Source organism: Drosophila obscura, unplaced genomic scaffold, assembly GCF_018151105.1.
Source record: "Drosophila obscura isolate BZ-5 IFL unplaced genomic scaffold, ASM1815110v1 contig_186, whole genome shotgun sequence".
In the NCBI taxonomy this organism is placed as follows: domain Eukaryota; kingdom Metazoa; phylum Arthropoda; class Insecta; order Diptera; family Drosophilidae; genus Drosophila; species Drosophila obscura.
In genome coordinates, this window is record NW_024542774.1 from 4,018,861 (window position 1) to 4,033,334 (window position 14,474).

Genomic DNA, 14,474 nt, shown 5'->3' on the forward strand with positions numbered 1-14,474 from the left:
GTAGGTTGACAAAAGCCGACTTTAGTCGTCCAATGAACAACTGCCGAAATAGCTCAGTTGGGAGAGCGTTAGACTGAAGATCTAAAGGTCCCCGGTTCAATCCCGGGTTTCGGCAATGAAAACTTTTTGCTATTTTTATAGTATATACTCTACATGTGTATTTTACTGTACACATACACTAGTATGTATTTTCAAAACCCTAAAAAAATTTAGCGAATACCAAATTGGTCATTTGGCATCGATTTAACATCTGCCGAAATAGCTCAGTTGGGAGAGCGTTAGACTGAAGATCTAAAGGTCCCCGGTTCAATCCCGGGTTTCGGCAATTCTACTTTTTATTTTTTATTATGAAATAGTATATTTCTTTTTTACCTTTAGTTTTTTATCAATATTTTTATTCGTTTTAGCAAGTGAGGTAAAAACGAATCTTTTATAATAGCGCCCAAACAAATAACTTTTAGATTGCTGTATGTTGACCAGCGGATATTAAGTTATTCTGAATCAGTGTTGTAAAACCATCAAATTCATAAACAAAAGCTTGTTATGGCAACAAGACCATTGGTCGCACGAATAGCATCCGCCGAAATAGCTCAGTTGGGAGAGCGTTAGACTGAAGATCTAAAGGTCCCCGGTTCAATCCCGGGTTTCGGCATATCTACTTTTTATTTTTTTTTACAGCAAATTCAAATTTTTTTGTTACACAATTTTGAAATGCGATAAGAGTACGCAAAATTAGATTCGAAATGATTGATTGCTTTTCTAGATTTAATTATTTGCCTAAATTTAGACATTATTATTAGCAAGCCGCCAGTACATTAAATAATACAATCTATGGATAATATATTTAGTTTATGTATACATCTACTATTCAGTTACGAGCTAGTATTAACTAAGAGTGCATGACTATTTATTTTCGGGGGATACGACCCCAAGTTCTATTCTGTATCGTTTATAATAGCTTTACCGGAGTACATCGCATCCAGACGGATATACTAGCAGCTCCATTAAGAATAGAATACCTCTGGCTGTGGGTACAGAAAAGCGGTACGACTTTTGAGCCAAGCCAGCAGACAGTACTAGTACTGTACGATAAATACGAGTATAAGTTGCAGCATTATACATATGTGAGTACATACTATGATACTTTAGGCTATTAAGTTACAACACAACGCAAAATCGTTCGCATGTTACTAAAGCTAGTGCGTGGATGGGCGTGGTGTAGTCGGTGGCTTAACTAGAAATCGGGATCGTAGTCGCGGGAATAGCGCGTCCGACTGGCATGGTTATTATAGCTGTACATCTGGTGGGCATCGGCAAAGGCATCCGGATATTGGTGGCCATACGCCTGCTGATGCTGTTGCGGATGCTGCTGCTGCTGCTGCTGATGGGTATGGGCGGGATACTGATGGTGGCCATGATGCGGCCGCTTCAGGGAGTCGCCCTTCTGCGAGTACGTCGGCTGCTGGTCATAGAAATAGTCGGCATTGCTGTGCGGATGACGGGTGGAGCGCCAGCTGTCGTAGATGTTGGAGCTGTTGCTGCCATGCATCGAATTGGTAAAGCGCTGCAAAGAAATAATTTAAAGTAAAAGAAATGCAATAATTGATGGTTCTAGACCTACCTTCGGTTTAATCGGCTGCTTGGTGTCGTTCCAGGGATCATCAATGTTGTAGAAATCATCCACACCGTAGTTGTCCGAACCACCCATGTGGTTGACCTTCAGCTCGTTCAGCATGTCATTGGTCAGCGGAATCGGCGTCTTCTTGGACCTCTTCTGGCGATTGAGCAGCTGAAATAGAGTAGGGAAAGTTGCAACGCGGAACAGCATGAAAAACCAGCGTTAAGACTTACCACTGTGACGCCAAAGATGATGACAAACACAAGGGATCCCACTCCAATCACTATCACGACTATGGCCCATTGGGGAATGAGCAGATCCTCCTCGGCATACTCCACGTTTGTGTTCACATTCTTGGCTATGACTGCAGCGAGACGGAGGGAATTAGCTGGCGTCGGGAGAGAGAGAGCTGCAGTGCCCATTTACTTACCACTGAAATCGGTGGCCACCGGATCAATGATGTATTTGCCCATCTGATAGCTGGCCGTGACTAGTTGCTCCTCCTGCGGCCCGGACACGCTGTCCGTCTCATTCTCCTGGGCATCCTTGTCGGGCAGCGGTGGGGCCATGGGCTTGGTCAGCGCATCGTGGAACAGCTGACGGATCTCCTGTGTGTCCACATCCTCCGTTATGTTGGCCAGCTCCACGTAGTAGTCGACCAGGACACTGCCCTTGCTGAAGCTATCGATGCGCACCTTCTTGTACCATTTGTTCAGCTGATCGGCGCTGGAGTAGACTTCGTTCAGCTGAAAGGCAAAGGGAAAGGAACGAGCAGTGAGCACTCAACAGATTAAGGCTAAGAAGCGAAGACGAGACACCTACCTGCGCCTCCAGCTCGTGGGCGAGATTCTTCCACTCGAGTGTGTTGTGATCCAGGAGCTCCGGCTTCCAGGCCACTCCATCGATGATCTTGATGGTGGCCGCCAGATCACAGTCGGCCGTGCAGTGTCCCGGCTTAGTGGGCCGCGGTGTGGTAGTTGTCGTGGTGCTCGTCGTGGACGTGCTGGTGCTGGTGGTGCTGCTGCTGGCGCTGGGCGTTAGCAGATCCTCAAAGTTGATGGTCTGGGCATTCAGCTTCTCGATGGACAGCGGTGTGGTCGGGGGTGTGGGCCAGCCGGTGAACTCCGTGGTAGCCCGCGTGGGTGGACCCTTCTTGATGACCACTGGCGGCGTTCCGTCCGATGAGGGAGTCACTGCATCAGCCTGGCCATCGTTGCCGGGATGCGGCGTGGTCAGGCGATGGGAGCCTACTCGCTTGTGGAAGCCCTTCGGGAAGACCACCTTCAGGCCGCTGCCTTCGCCAGCTGGCGCTTCCGTGGTGCTGGAGGCAACCGGCTTGGGCCTATTGGTCGTAGTGGAGGTGGAAGTGGAGGTGGAGGCGGGATGTACCTTCGGCGACTTGAATCCCGGTGGAAGCAGGGAGGCCAGCAGATCCTCATCGCTCGAGGTGTCCGATTTAGCGGTCTCGTTCAGCTTGAAGCCCGGCGGCAGGAGAGCGCTCAGATCCGCTATTTTGATGGGCTTCACACCTTCGGGCAGCTTGGGAACGGGTTCGGCCTTCTCCTTGGCGGGCGCCTTGTAGCTGGGGGGCAGGAACTTGCTCAGATCATCGAAGGGCACGGCCACGGGATGGGATCGGGGCGTGGTCGATGCAATGGTGGTGGTGCTGCTGTTCAACTTAAAGCCGGGTGGCAGGAACTTGGAGATGTCATCCACAGTCGTGAAGGCGGGTCGCGGCGTGCTGCTCACTTTGTAGTCCTTGGGCAGGAGGGCGGCCAGGCTGTCGTCGAACTTGACGCCACTGAAGAGGCTCTCCAGACTGGAGCTGCTGCTGCCCTCGTCCGGACTGCTGATCGTTGTCGTTGTTGTGGTTTTCGGTGTCGTCCTGGGTGGCTTGTAGCCCTTGGGCAGCAGACCGGCCAATGCCACATCCTGCACCGTGACCTGCCCGTTCTTGAAGGAGCGACTGATGGTGCTGTTGCGTCCCGGCTTCCTAGGCGACTCCACGGCGGGCGCTTCCGTCGTGGAGGTGGTGGTTGTAATCTTGCGGTTCTTGTAGCTGGACTTTGCCTTGAATCCCACGGGCAGAAGCCCCGCCAGCTCGTCCATTTCACTCTCATCAAAGTGCTGCACCTTCACCCGACTGCTGCCACTGCTCGTGGTGCTCGGAGCCGGCGTCGTCTTTGGCTGGAACTTCCTAATGTGCGGCGCAAATCGCCCGTTTCCGGATCCGGATGCGGATCCCAGTGTGGTGCTCGTGGCCGGTGTGGAGGAATCCATTTGGCTGATGATCGGATATTTGCCGGACAGCAGGCCGCTGGACAGTTCCGACTGCACGCGGTCCAGCTTATCGATGATGCTTTCTGTGGAGGCGGCCAGCGGCGGCGCTTGGGTGGATGTGGACGAGGTGGAAGTGCTCGGCTCCTCGCTGCTCTCGGGCTGCTTCTGTGGCGGCTGCTGCTGCTGCTGCTTGGAGTGCACCTTCCGCTCCAGCTCGGAGAGCGTCTGTTTGGTCTCCTCCTGCTCGATGGCCGGGAAGGGCAGGAAGCGGGCACCGTTGATGCTGCGACTTGGCTGTATCGATGCCACCACAACGTAGTTCTCGGTGGCATTGGCAGTGTCCCCGCTCTCGGGCAGGGCTTCCTTTTGGACATCTGTCTCCTCCTCCTCTTTCTCTGGCTTGCCCTCATCCGTGGGTATGCTCGGCGTGACCGGGGCCGGGAGCACTGTTGAGCCATTCACCACACTCTTGGTGGTCACCACGGAGATGACCTCGCGGTCTTCCTCGTGCTCGTGGCTGGTCGTTGGCCTGGAGTCCTGCGTTTCTGTCTCACTGGTGGAGTCCTCGTGTTCTGCCTCGCCACCTTCCTCATCCTCGTACTCGTACTCATCGCCCTCGCCCAGACTCTCTTCGTCATCGTAGTCCGATTCGGATTCTCCCTCCTGCTTGGATGATGACGTCTCCGTGGGCTTATCGCTGGGCGTGGAAGACTGAGGATCCTCCTGCTTGGGAGTGGCTGCTTCTGCCTGCTTGGCACTGGCGGGATCCTGCTCCTGCTCCTGCTCTGGAGTGCTCTCTGGCAGTGCCAGTGGCTGTTCCGTGGTGCCCTCCAACAGAATCTCTTCGGTGGATTCACTCTCCAGGCCCATTGGGGTGGTGGCCTTATCCTTATCCTCGTCCTCGCCGTACTCATAGTCATTGCTGGAGGGCAGGATGGTCGTGACCTCGCTGGAGCTGGTGGTCTCCGATGAATCGGTTGATGACTCTTCGGTGCTGCTGGTGCTGGACGGATCCGCAGCCTCCTCCTCATTTTGGGTCGCCGTCTCCGGGACGGCTGCCTCGTTCTGTGCGATTGTCACTGGGGTTACCTCTGCCTCCTCCTGGAGCGGCAGCTTCTCCAGACTGGACGACTCCGAGTGATCCTCTGGGCGCTCCTCCGACTCCTGGTCGTACTGCTCCCCGCTGTCTAGCTCTCCTTCCTGCTCTTGCTGGGCCGCCTCCTCCTCCTCGTCTTCCTCCTGCTCGGCACTCTCAGTGGTGCTGCTGGTGGTGCGGGCCGTGGGACGCGTCAGCTTCAGCCTGCTGGCGCTGTTGTAGTTGAAGGGTCGCTTGCTGGTCACACTCAGCGGCTCGTTCACCTCTCGACTGATGAACACCGGCCGCCGGGGATTGGGCGACTTGCGTCCGAAGCTGGGACGATCCGCGGGTGTGTTCTGCGTGCTCGTGGTCGTCGTAGACGTCGCCTTGGAGCGGTTGCTGCCGAAGCGATTGTACCGCTTGCTGCTCACCTCCGCACTGCTGTCCGTTGTGGATGTGGTGGAGGCTGTGGAGGCGGAGCTGCCTGGCTGGTAGCGATTCCGTGGCCTGTACGGACTTGGCGCTGGGGTGGCCGGAGACTCTGGCGGGGCTGAGACGGCAGCCAGAGGCTGGGTGCGCGTGCGGGTGGGTGAGAATCCACCGCCATTGCCGAACGGACGACTGCCTGCATTGCTGGACGTCGGTCGCTTGTCGTTCTGCAAAGAGAGAGAGAGAGAGATGGGCGGGAGGTTAGCTACGGATTGCAGATTCGTGGAGGTAACTCCAGTGCATTGTTACGATTACGGAGCAGCAGACCAGGCCAGGCCAAGCTGTTCACAGCCTCGACTCTTGCGGTTGTCGTCATGGGAAACTGTTACAGTTTCGACATGGACACGAACATCACAATCTCTGAGCTGAGCTGCGCTGAGCTGTGCTGCGGCGCTGCGGTTCGTCTGTCAATTGTTTTGCGTGCGAACTCTTCTCAGGTGTGCAGCCCCCTACCTGCCCCTGTTCATCCCATCCAATCCAAGCCATTCAACTGATGCTCCAAAAATTTGTCTAAAGCGTTTTGTGCAAATTTCATGGCATACCCCTTCGGCCATCCCCCTCCTTGACATCCCCTGAAACTGTCCATAATTTATGCGCTCGTATTTATTTAATTTTTATGTGACGGCAACCTCCAACTGTCTGCCGGTCTGGGGTTAAGACTTTTCCGACCATTTTCCTCTCAGCAGGTTGCCAAATATATTGGGATCTCGGATCTGGCATCCGTGCAGATGATTGGAGACTGGCACTGGATTGGCATCGAATGGAGCATGTCTCATGGCGAATGAGAACGAGAATGGAGAGGATGAACGTGTTCACATTCACAGATTAATCATGATTGAGAGTCTGCGGCCAATTAATATCCATTAATGACTGAGATTGGGCGCCCACTACCGGCGAGTGTCATTATTGCTGCTTAATCGTGAGCTGATTTGATATTTAAGCCACAGCATTAGCATTAATCACGGCCACACTTTCGCTCGAATGGCCCCAAAACAAATTGCAGCAATTAAACTGAGAAATGTATGTGGGGGGCAAGAGAAAGAGAGCGGCGGAACAATGATGGAGGCAGATCTTTAGGTCCGCTTTGACATTTCAATTATGTTTTCGAATAGCTTCGAATTAAATCTACAAAATGTTTAAGTAAAAGAAGAAAAACTCAAAATGAGATGGAAGATCGGAAGGCTGCTCTTTAAAACTGAATTAAATGAATACTTGTGGGAGTTGTGCAGGATTACGAGCTACTGTTCATAGGACATGGGGTTTTCTTCCGAATGCATGGACTTCAATCTACATCATATGGAACCACTGGCTAGTTATATTTAAAGCCACTAAACTGGTTACCCGCAGTGGCCAAAGCAACAACAGGTGGACGGATGTACCAAAAGTATTCGTACAGTTGAACGGTCCGGTCCGTACTCGCAGTTGGAGCCGTAATGCCCTCTCAGTGCGCCTACCAATGTGTAAATATTTGTTGAGCAAACAGAAACATCTCGAATACAACTAAATAAATATAACAAATAGCTGCCGAAGAGTCTCTTTAACATTTTTGTTGTGGTTTGGTTTTCTGCCAGGAAAGCATTCAGCAAATAGATAATGTGGAGGAACGTGGGGGGGAAGCATGAATTGTAATTCAGGTGAAAGGTAAAATATTTTTGCTATAATTCGATTGAACTTTTTTGTGGTTTTTGGCTATACATTGTTGAGATCTTAGCCAAGACAGACCCGTACCGAACTGGTTCTGAAGTCTCTCTTTTGGCTGGCCCCCAAAACATTTAGCTGGGAAGTTTTGGAAGTCACGTAAGAGCAGAAATGGCTTCCAGCTCCAGCTCTAGTTCCAGTTCCAGCTACAAACACCGAACCGAAGCCTGATATTGGCCAAAATCAGAGCAGAGCCAATTGTTTTGCTAGCTCTTATGCAATGCCAAAACAAAACAAAAACAAAAACGAAACGAAATTGTTTCTTGTTGCTGTTTGGGTTTCTGTGTTTCTTGTTATTCCAATTGAAATTGCTTTTACTTTCCCGATCCGAGCAGCGATCCACACTTCTCTATTTGCTTTCCCTTCCTTTCGCTCTCCTTACCTCACTGAAGTGGGCCAGAAACTGCGTCTGCTGGTGGGGCACATTGATGCGCTGCGTCTGCGTCTGGGTCTGCGGCTGGAAGCCGCCGCTCAGGCTGTTCCCGGTGCCGCCGCTGCCGTTGCGTATCGCCTTGGAGCGTGTGAAGCCGTTGGTCGACGACGACGATGCGGACGTTGCACCAACGCCTGGCGCTGCCCCTGCAGGCACTCCAAAGGGGCGTGGCGAGATATCGTAATAGTCCGACTGGCGATTCGCTGGCGATTTCTGTGGTAAAATGGAGAATGGAACAACATTGTGTTAAGTTAATGCTGAGGCAAAGCAATGTCTATGCTGCTAGTAAATTAGTTTGGCATTTTGTTAGGGGGTTTTTTGTTGTATGATAAAAATAAATGATTAAAGCTGCAAGCAGAATGAGATAGAGACTCCTGCCCCTCCAGAGAGCTTTCACTCAGCGCACAAAAAACATTTCGCTATACAGTAGAATCCCCCACCAATCTAAGAATTCGTTTGAATAACTGGAAGGGGGACTTTTTATTTCTCTAGGTATTGTGTTGCTTCTTTCAACTGATTTGAATTTTGCCTGGAATTCCCAATGAATCATCTAATCCATGAATCAGTATCATTTTTAGATAGATTCAAATATGTATCTAACGCTTAAGGAGATTTATAATCTGAGTACATTTCAAACTGGAGCAATTTTCCATTGACTGAACACCCCCCTTCCGCCATCATTAGCCGAAGAGCAACGTAAGCTGACATGGGTGGGACTTTGATAGAGGTTGAGTTGAGGTCTTCAATTGATACTCCGCTTAAGTGACAGAACTATCATAAGCTGCGACTTAAGCTGCGACTCTGTAGCACCTCAAGTTGACAAAGTTTGTAATAATCTTGACTGCAGCACCCAATCCCGACAACCACTTGGAGTGCTCTGTGCTGTGCTCCCCCTGCTCAACGTGCCGCAGACAATGCCAAAGCGCTTTGGGCCACATTTTGGAAATGAAATCGACGTCGAAAGCTGCAACCAAACAATGAAAATCGATTGGAAATATTTGATTGAAGTGTATCAAGGTCGTTCCGAACCGATATTCAACGACTCACTAATTATCCAGTCCCAGTCGCAGTCCCCCATACACAAATGTCTGCCCAGTTTCGCCTCAGAGTACTTGCTGCTCTCGTTGTTATCCATTATTATTACTTATTAGTATTGTTTGGATATTTTGATTTTTTGAAAGTCGAAGCCAGACCCAGAGCTAGAGTCGGAGTCGGAGTTGGATTTAGACTGCATTGGCTCCGAAATTAAAGTTGTGCTCTGTTAAGCAAATTGCATACAAAACGCGAGTTTTGTTGCTAAAAGGCGCATTTCAATGCATTTATTTTTCCGCTTCTTGGCGGAGTCGTTTACGCATCAGAGCTCTGCTTTTCCTCCACCGACAGACAGACAGCTGGTAGCAATTTGTCCGCCAAAGACAGCGACTGGGGAAATGCGGCCGGCCTCCGCTGCTGCTGATGTTGGGCATCGTTGGACCTACTCTGATTAACAGACATTTAATGGGCGTCTCAGCGCCAACCGACACCACATATCGCCAGTGCTGACGCTACTGCTGCTGCTACTGCTGCTGCTGCCGCTGCTCTGCAAATGATCTTGGATCAAAATTTCACTCCTCCATTGTCAACAGTTGGTCTGATGGAGCTGGAGCTGCATTAGCCGTGTGTTGTGTGTGCTTTGTGGTAGATGGTTGATGGTTAATGGTAAAGAAGAAAGCGTTGGACAGTCGTCAGTCGTTGGACGGTGGGGGAAATTAAAAATACACACATATTTCTAAGGCATTTGTCAATATGGATATGGCATAATGAAACTATGAAAGCTCCGCTCACGTATGAACGGGTGGGTATGTGGAAAGCGGAGAGGAGGGTTTAATGCACTTTCCCCTTGGACTAACATTGAGTCGGGCCAATCAGCCAGCCAGTCAGTCATTCCGTACTATGAATCACAGATTTCCATTAAGCGTGCACATACGTGGCATATATGTAGAAGGATCGTCGTAACAAATGAAGAGTGCCATCTAAGCGGGGATCTATCCAGGAGCACTATCCAGGAGGACTATCTTGTATCTTCTTCGCGCCTGTCTTCATTCATCTCTCGTGCTCTGGGCGTACGAGGCCTACAATGAACACAGGCTGCAGGCTGCATCTGGCCGCGGGCCAAGTTAATTGAGTTTTTGTCTGGGCCAATGCAGCAGGCCATAAAGAAGTCAGTTCCATTAGGCAAATCAGTGGAGTGCTGCAGCAAAGACCGCTTGCTGTGTGCTCTGCTCCGCACCGTCTTATCCCTTGCCGCGCTGGGCCCTCACGGAAAGGTAGAGTGGAGCATTTCAATTAGGGCAAAAACTGGAAATAGCCAGCAATGTGCGTGCTCATCGGGCATTTGAAGAAGCTGATAATAAACAATGTGAATTTACACTTTTTTCAATTAAGCAACACGCTGCACCCCTCCACTCCTCTGCAGTGCATTGGAAGCTTTGAATATTCAACAATAGTCGGGAATTACTTGCTGATTCGTTGATATGCAGAAGCCGATTCGCTTTGTTTGTCTTTGGTCAAGTGAAAGTACGCGTACGCCTTTGGGGCGAATGAATGGTTGGGTTGGGTTGGGTTGGCCGGCCAGTCAGTCGAATGGCTACCGCCATTTCTTTCACGCAATCATTTTATATCCGTAATTTGATTTTCAGTTTTTAGTTTGGATGCCCCTGTGTTGCGTTTGGCTTACGGAAATCGCAAAGGAAAGTCGCGTGCCATAATTTGCAGGCCTACGCCTACCCACCAGCATTTTCCAACTCTAGTTTCATTCTCGCCTGTGGAAATCCAAGCTACATCATCATTCATATGTGGCATGTGGAAACCAAAACTTTGCTTTTCGAATTGGATTTAATTTGATTTCGTTTTTGGCATTGATTGGCACTTGGCGTGCCTGGAAGACCAAACGAAAAACCCAATCTAATTGGTACCGCCCTCCACTCGCACACCACATAAGGAAATGTAATTTAAATTTAAATTTTTGCGGCAAAAACTTACCGCAAACTGTGAGCTGCCGCCAAATGGCGATCCGAAAGGCGAACTGGCAGCCGCTGGCACCTGTTTGGGGCCATTCTCATTGGCTATAAATAAGAGCTGCTCCTGGTAGGAGCCAGGAGCAGGGGAGAATCCTCCGGAGCTGCCGCGGAAGTTACCCAGCGACTGCTGCTGCTGTCGGGGAAAGGCACCGGGCGATGGCACAAATCGGTTTTGTGATGGGAAATAATAGCTGGAGGTATCTGCAAAGAGGAAGGTCACATTAGAGTTAATTGTTTTGTAGGGCCAGGCCAATGTGTCAGCAATCAGCCCACAATTAATTAATTAAAATTTAAACACCCACACACACACACATACACACCTACTCTCCTCTGTGACACCTTTCAGCGCCTTTGGCATCGTTTAGCCATGAAATGGAGCTCTCAAAAACCAAAAAATCATTGCACTTAATTGTGCGAAAAGTGTAATAAATAAATAAATAATATAAGGTACGGCCTCTGGCTGGCAATAAATAAATAAATTATTTCTCACTTTTTGGGTCACAAATTTGTCAAAACATGAGAAAAAAAAGTTTGCCTCTCTTTTGGCACGCATTTGCCAAACAAAAGTGAATGACGGAGTCCCATCTGCTGCACATAAAGCTGGGAGACTTTTTGGTTAATTCCAAGCGACGTTAGAGTATAGAAATATTGATGGCATCTTCTGGCCATAAAGGGTTATTATATTCATGTAAAATAAAAAAAAAAAAATACTGTCTTCGTATTTATGCTAATAAATAAAAATAAAAAATTGCCCAATTTCGAGAGAGTGTACAAGTTTGTCCCATTTTGCACGTTTTGCTTTTTGCAACATCTTCTCTTTATTTTTGTCTGCTATTTGTACAGGATTATAAATGATTGAAAAACGAAAGTGTAACAGACGGAAAGCGGACATTAACATCATTTCGCTTTGTGTACCGCAGGGGTAGCTCTGGTCGGGTTGGCGAAATACATGTACTGCCACGAATGGCAGGCACGGCACGGCATGGAGTGGGTTCACTTCACCCAAAGCTCAACGCTGCTGCAGCCGACGTCGCGTCGTTGCATGCGTCACAATCCTGACTCTTTGACCCACAATGTTGGGCCTTATAACAACAGCAGCCCCAAAGTAACAAGCAAATTCATTTGAAACCACCACGCTATGTTTTTGGTCTTTTCCTTGCCCCCGTTCCCCACCCTGCCGTCGTGTGTCGACTGTCGACAGATTTTGGAGTCACTAATTGAAAATTGAAATATCATATGACCGCAATATTTCAAACGAAACTGCAGCAGCCGCTCCAGCGTCAGCGACAGCGACTGATTGAAAATTTTATCAGACAAATTTATGCAAGAGATGCAAGGGGAGTGGGGAGTGGGGCAACGACAACGCCTACACCGAAATGATCGGGTTGGTGCTGGAGCGCACTGTTGGGCTTCACACCTTGTTTTTTTTATGTTTGTTTTTTTTTCTAAAATGTTTTCAACTACAAATAATGGCCGTTTATTATCGCATATAAGAACGCGACGAGGCGTCGCGTTGCATGTCTGAAAGCTGTCGAAATTATTGAGCTGGGATTAGTTTAGGGATTGATTAATTGCTTGTGGATGTGTCAGATCTTATGGGCGCCTGTTTGGCGGATTTGGAGTCCGACGAAGCGGAGAATCAGCAGACGCCAGAGGAATCCAACAAATTGACGCCGCCAGAACGTCATCACAAGCCCAGCTTAGGAAGCAGCACGCCCACTTCGGGGTCCTCGCAATGTTGTTATTTATAAAAAATTTGATGCATAGTTCAACAGTTATCAACCACCGTCCTCACCGTCCTCAACAACAGCGGCAGAAGATCCCGAAGATTTGGACAACATAGTTAACCCCGTTATAACTGATCATATGCTATATCTTTTTGCAACGATTGATAACAAAATAGACGTGGGAAGGTTGAAAAGAAACATACAATTTTTGGAGCGCCCGGCACATTTGGATGAGATGATGAATGGAAAGATAAACTTACTATCCTCGTTAACTGTGTTTGTTAATCATCCCTTCGTTATCCATTTTGACGAATACCATCTAAAGCATATGGTAAGTGTTTATTTAACTAAGGTAAAGAATACACACTAATAATTTTTAAATATTTTCAGCCCTACCTTAGGACACCCAGCGATGAAGGAGACGTTAAAATGAGGGCACTGGCATTTTCTGCGTCTAACATTGACGGCAGTAATTTCAGATTTGTTTATATTCGTGTGGAAAGTAACAATTTTATTCAGTAAATGTTAATGTATCAAATTTTTAAAATAATCAATTCATTTTCTATGCAACAGGTCCCAATTTATATTGACAGAATTAGAAAAAGACAATCAAAGCTTGGAAGCGAGAAAATTAAAACGGCCCTTGATATCGTTTTAAAAACAATAAAAACAATACAAGGGGCTTATCCGACAATTTGATGGCAATTGTGTCGGATCACAACAAATCAAATTTTGACGCCCTACACGTTGCTACATCAAAGCAATTCCCTGTAATATGGGATATCTTCCATCAGCGGAATATTCCTTCATTCGTACTCAAGACGGATGTCACAGTTCAGAAGTTGTACGAGCTGAATTTTACAGCAGACAATTGGTCAGCTATATTTAAAGGAACGCCGACAAACCCAAGCAATAAAACGGAGGTGGATGGCATACAGAAAATGATACAAAAATACTTCGCGACTGCCGGCAGACCACCATTACAAATAAACCGTATTGACTCAAGCAAGTTCGAAATGCTGGGCCGATTGCTAGCGACTCATATGGCCAATATAATGATGTATGCTACATCACTGCCATTTCAAATGACGGAATTAAAAAAAAACCAATTATATTACGTTACCCGTATTGTCGCCCTTATTTTGTTAATAAACACTCCAAAATTCTCAGCAATTACTCGCTAAAGCAAATATTTATGCTGAAAATAAATTTAAAATTTTATGCGACAATTTTTAAAGAAATATTTTATTTATGTACAATATTGACGAGGAAGTGTGTGTGCCGACCACTCATCTATATACATATTTATGTGGTCTAGTGGGATAAGTCAAGTCGTTCTATCCTGGGCTGGATTACCTTTTTTTTCTAAAGAAATTCTTTTTATTTGCGCCATTTTGGAATAAATGCTGCATTATGCCACTAACCATACAGTATATAGATGTGCCAGTTCATACATCGAAAGGGGCGCAAGCTGAGTGTTCTGTCCCGGCTCCCAGCGCTTCGGCTCTGTGAGGCTGAGACACTCGGGTCGGGAGCCAGGCCATTCGGGTCGGAAGCTGGGCCGTTCGGCATGTATGACTCATGTCGGGAAGCGAAAGCAAGCTGAGAATTGCAAATGTTTGTGTGTAAACAGACACGACAAAATTTTGTATCAATTCTTATTTTCCGAAACCGTTTTGAGTTTCGTTTCCAGGTTACGTAAATGTGTGTGTGCCATGTATTCATACACACTGTGCTTGTGTGTGGGCTCTACAATTGTTGGCCGCTTGAATTGGTTTTTCGTTTTGTTTTGAGGGCTGATGTGATGTAGCGACCTATTCAGGGCCGGATCAACCCTCAACCGGGCCCTGGGCAACCATCAATCTGGGGCCCTCCTTTATTTTGTATTTTTCTCAGTGGCCATTATATTTTGTATTCATTATTTGGAGTTTTGTTTTTTCAACAAAATTTTTCTGTTATTTCTAGGAGGGCCCTAGGCAACTGCTAATCCGGCCCTGGACCTATTCCCGTCGTAAGACTTCATATTTTCTTGGTGTGTTCTGTCGCTCGACTCGACTCGACGCGGGTCGAGGCATTGACGAAGCCGAAAGCA

At 48.1% G+C, this 14,474-nt stretch overlaps 1 protein-coding gene and 3 non-coding genes across 5 annotated transcripts in view; 3 read left to right on the forward strand and 1 right to left on the reverse strand.

Moving 5' to 3' along the window:
- The first annotated feature begins 42 nt into the window (after positions 1–42).
- Positions 43–115, forward strand: Trnaf-gaa. Its single transcript has one exon. It is a non-coding gene; the product is annotated as a tRNA-Phe (tRNA).
- Positions 116–252: 137 nt separating this feature from the next.
- Trnaf-gaa lies at positions 253–325 on the forward strand. The gene has a single exon. It is a non-coding gene; the product is annotated as a tRNA-Phe (tRNA).
- Positions 326–579: 254 nt separating this feature from the next.
- On the forward strand, positions 580–652 carry Trnaf-gaa. The gene has a single exon. It is a non-coding gene; the product is annotated as a tRNA-Phe (tRNA).
- A 60-nt stretch (positions 653–712) lies between these two features.
- The window catches only part of LOC111080472 (flocculation protein FLO11), a 37,009-nt gene continuing 23,247 nt past the window's right edge, over positions 713–14,474 (reverse strand). Inside the window, exons 3-9 of one of the 2 annotated variants that reach the window (XM_022376107.2) lie at positions 10,618–10,856; positions 7,546–7,809; positions 2,441–5,632; positions 2,049–2,364; positions 1,852–1,982; positions 1,622–1,789; positions 713–1,564 (exon numbers count right to left, since the gene is read on the reverse strand). In XM_022376107.2, the coding sequence (XP_022231799.2) occupies positions 1,235–1,564; positions 1,622–1,789; positions 1,852–1,982; positions 2,049–2,364; positions 2,441–5,632; positions 7,546–7,809; positions 10,618–10,856 (4,640 nt within the window). In that variant the 3' untranslated portion in view covers positions 713–1,234. The remainder of the gene's footprint in view (positions 1,565–1,621; positions 1,790–1,851; positions 1,983–2,048; positions 2,365–2,440; positions 5,633–7,545; positions 7,810–10,617; positions 10,857–14,474) is intronic. The other variant, XM_022376108.2, reaches the window with a different exon arrangement.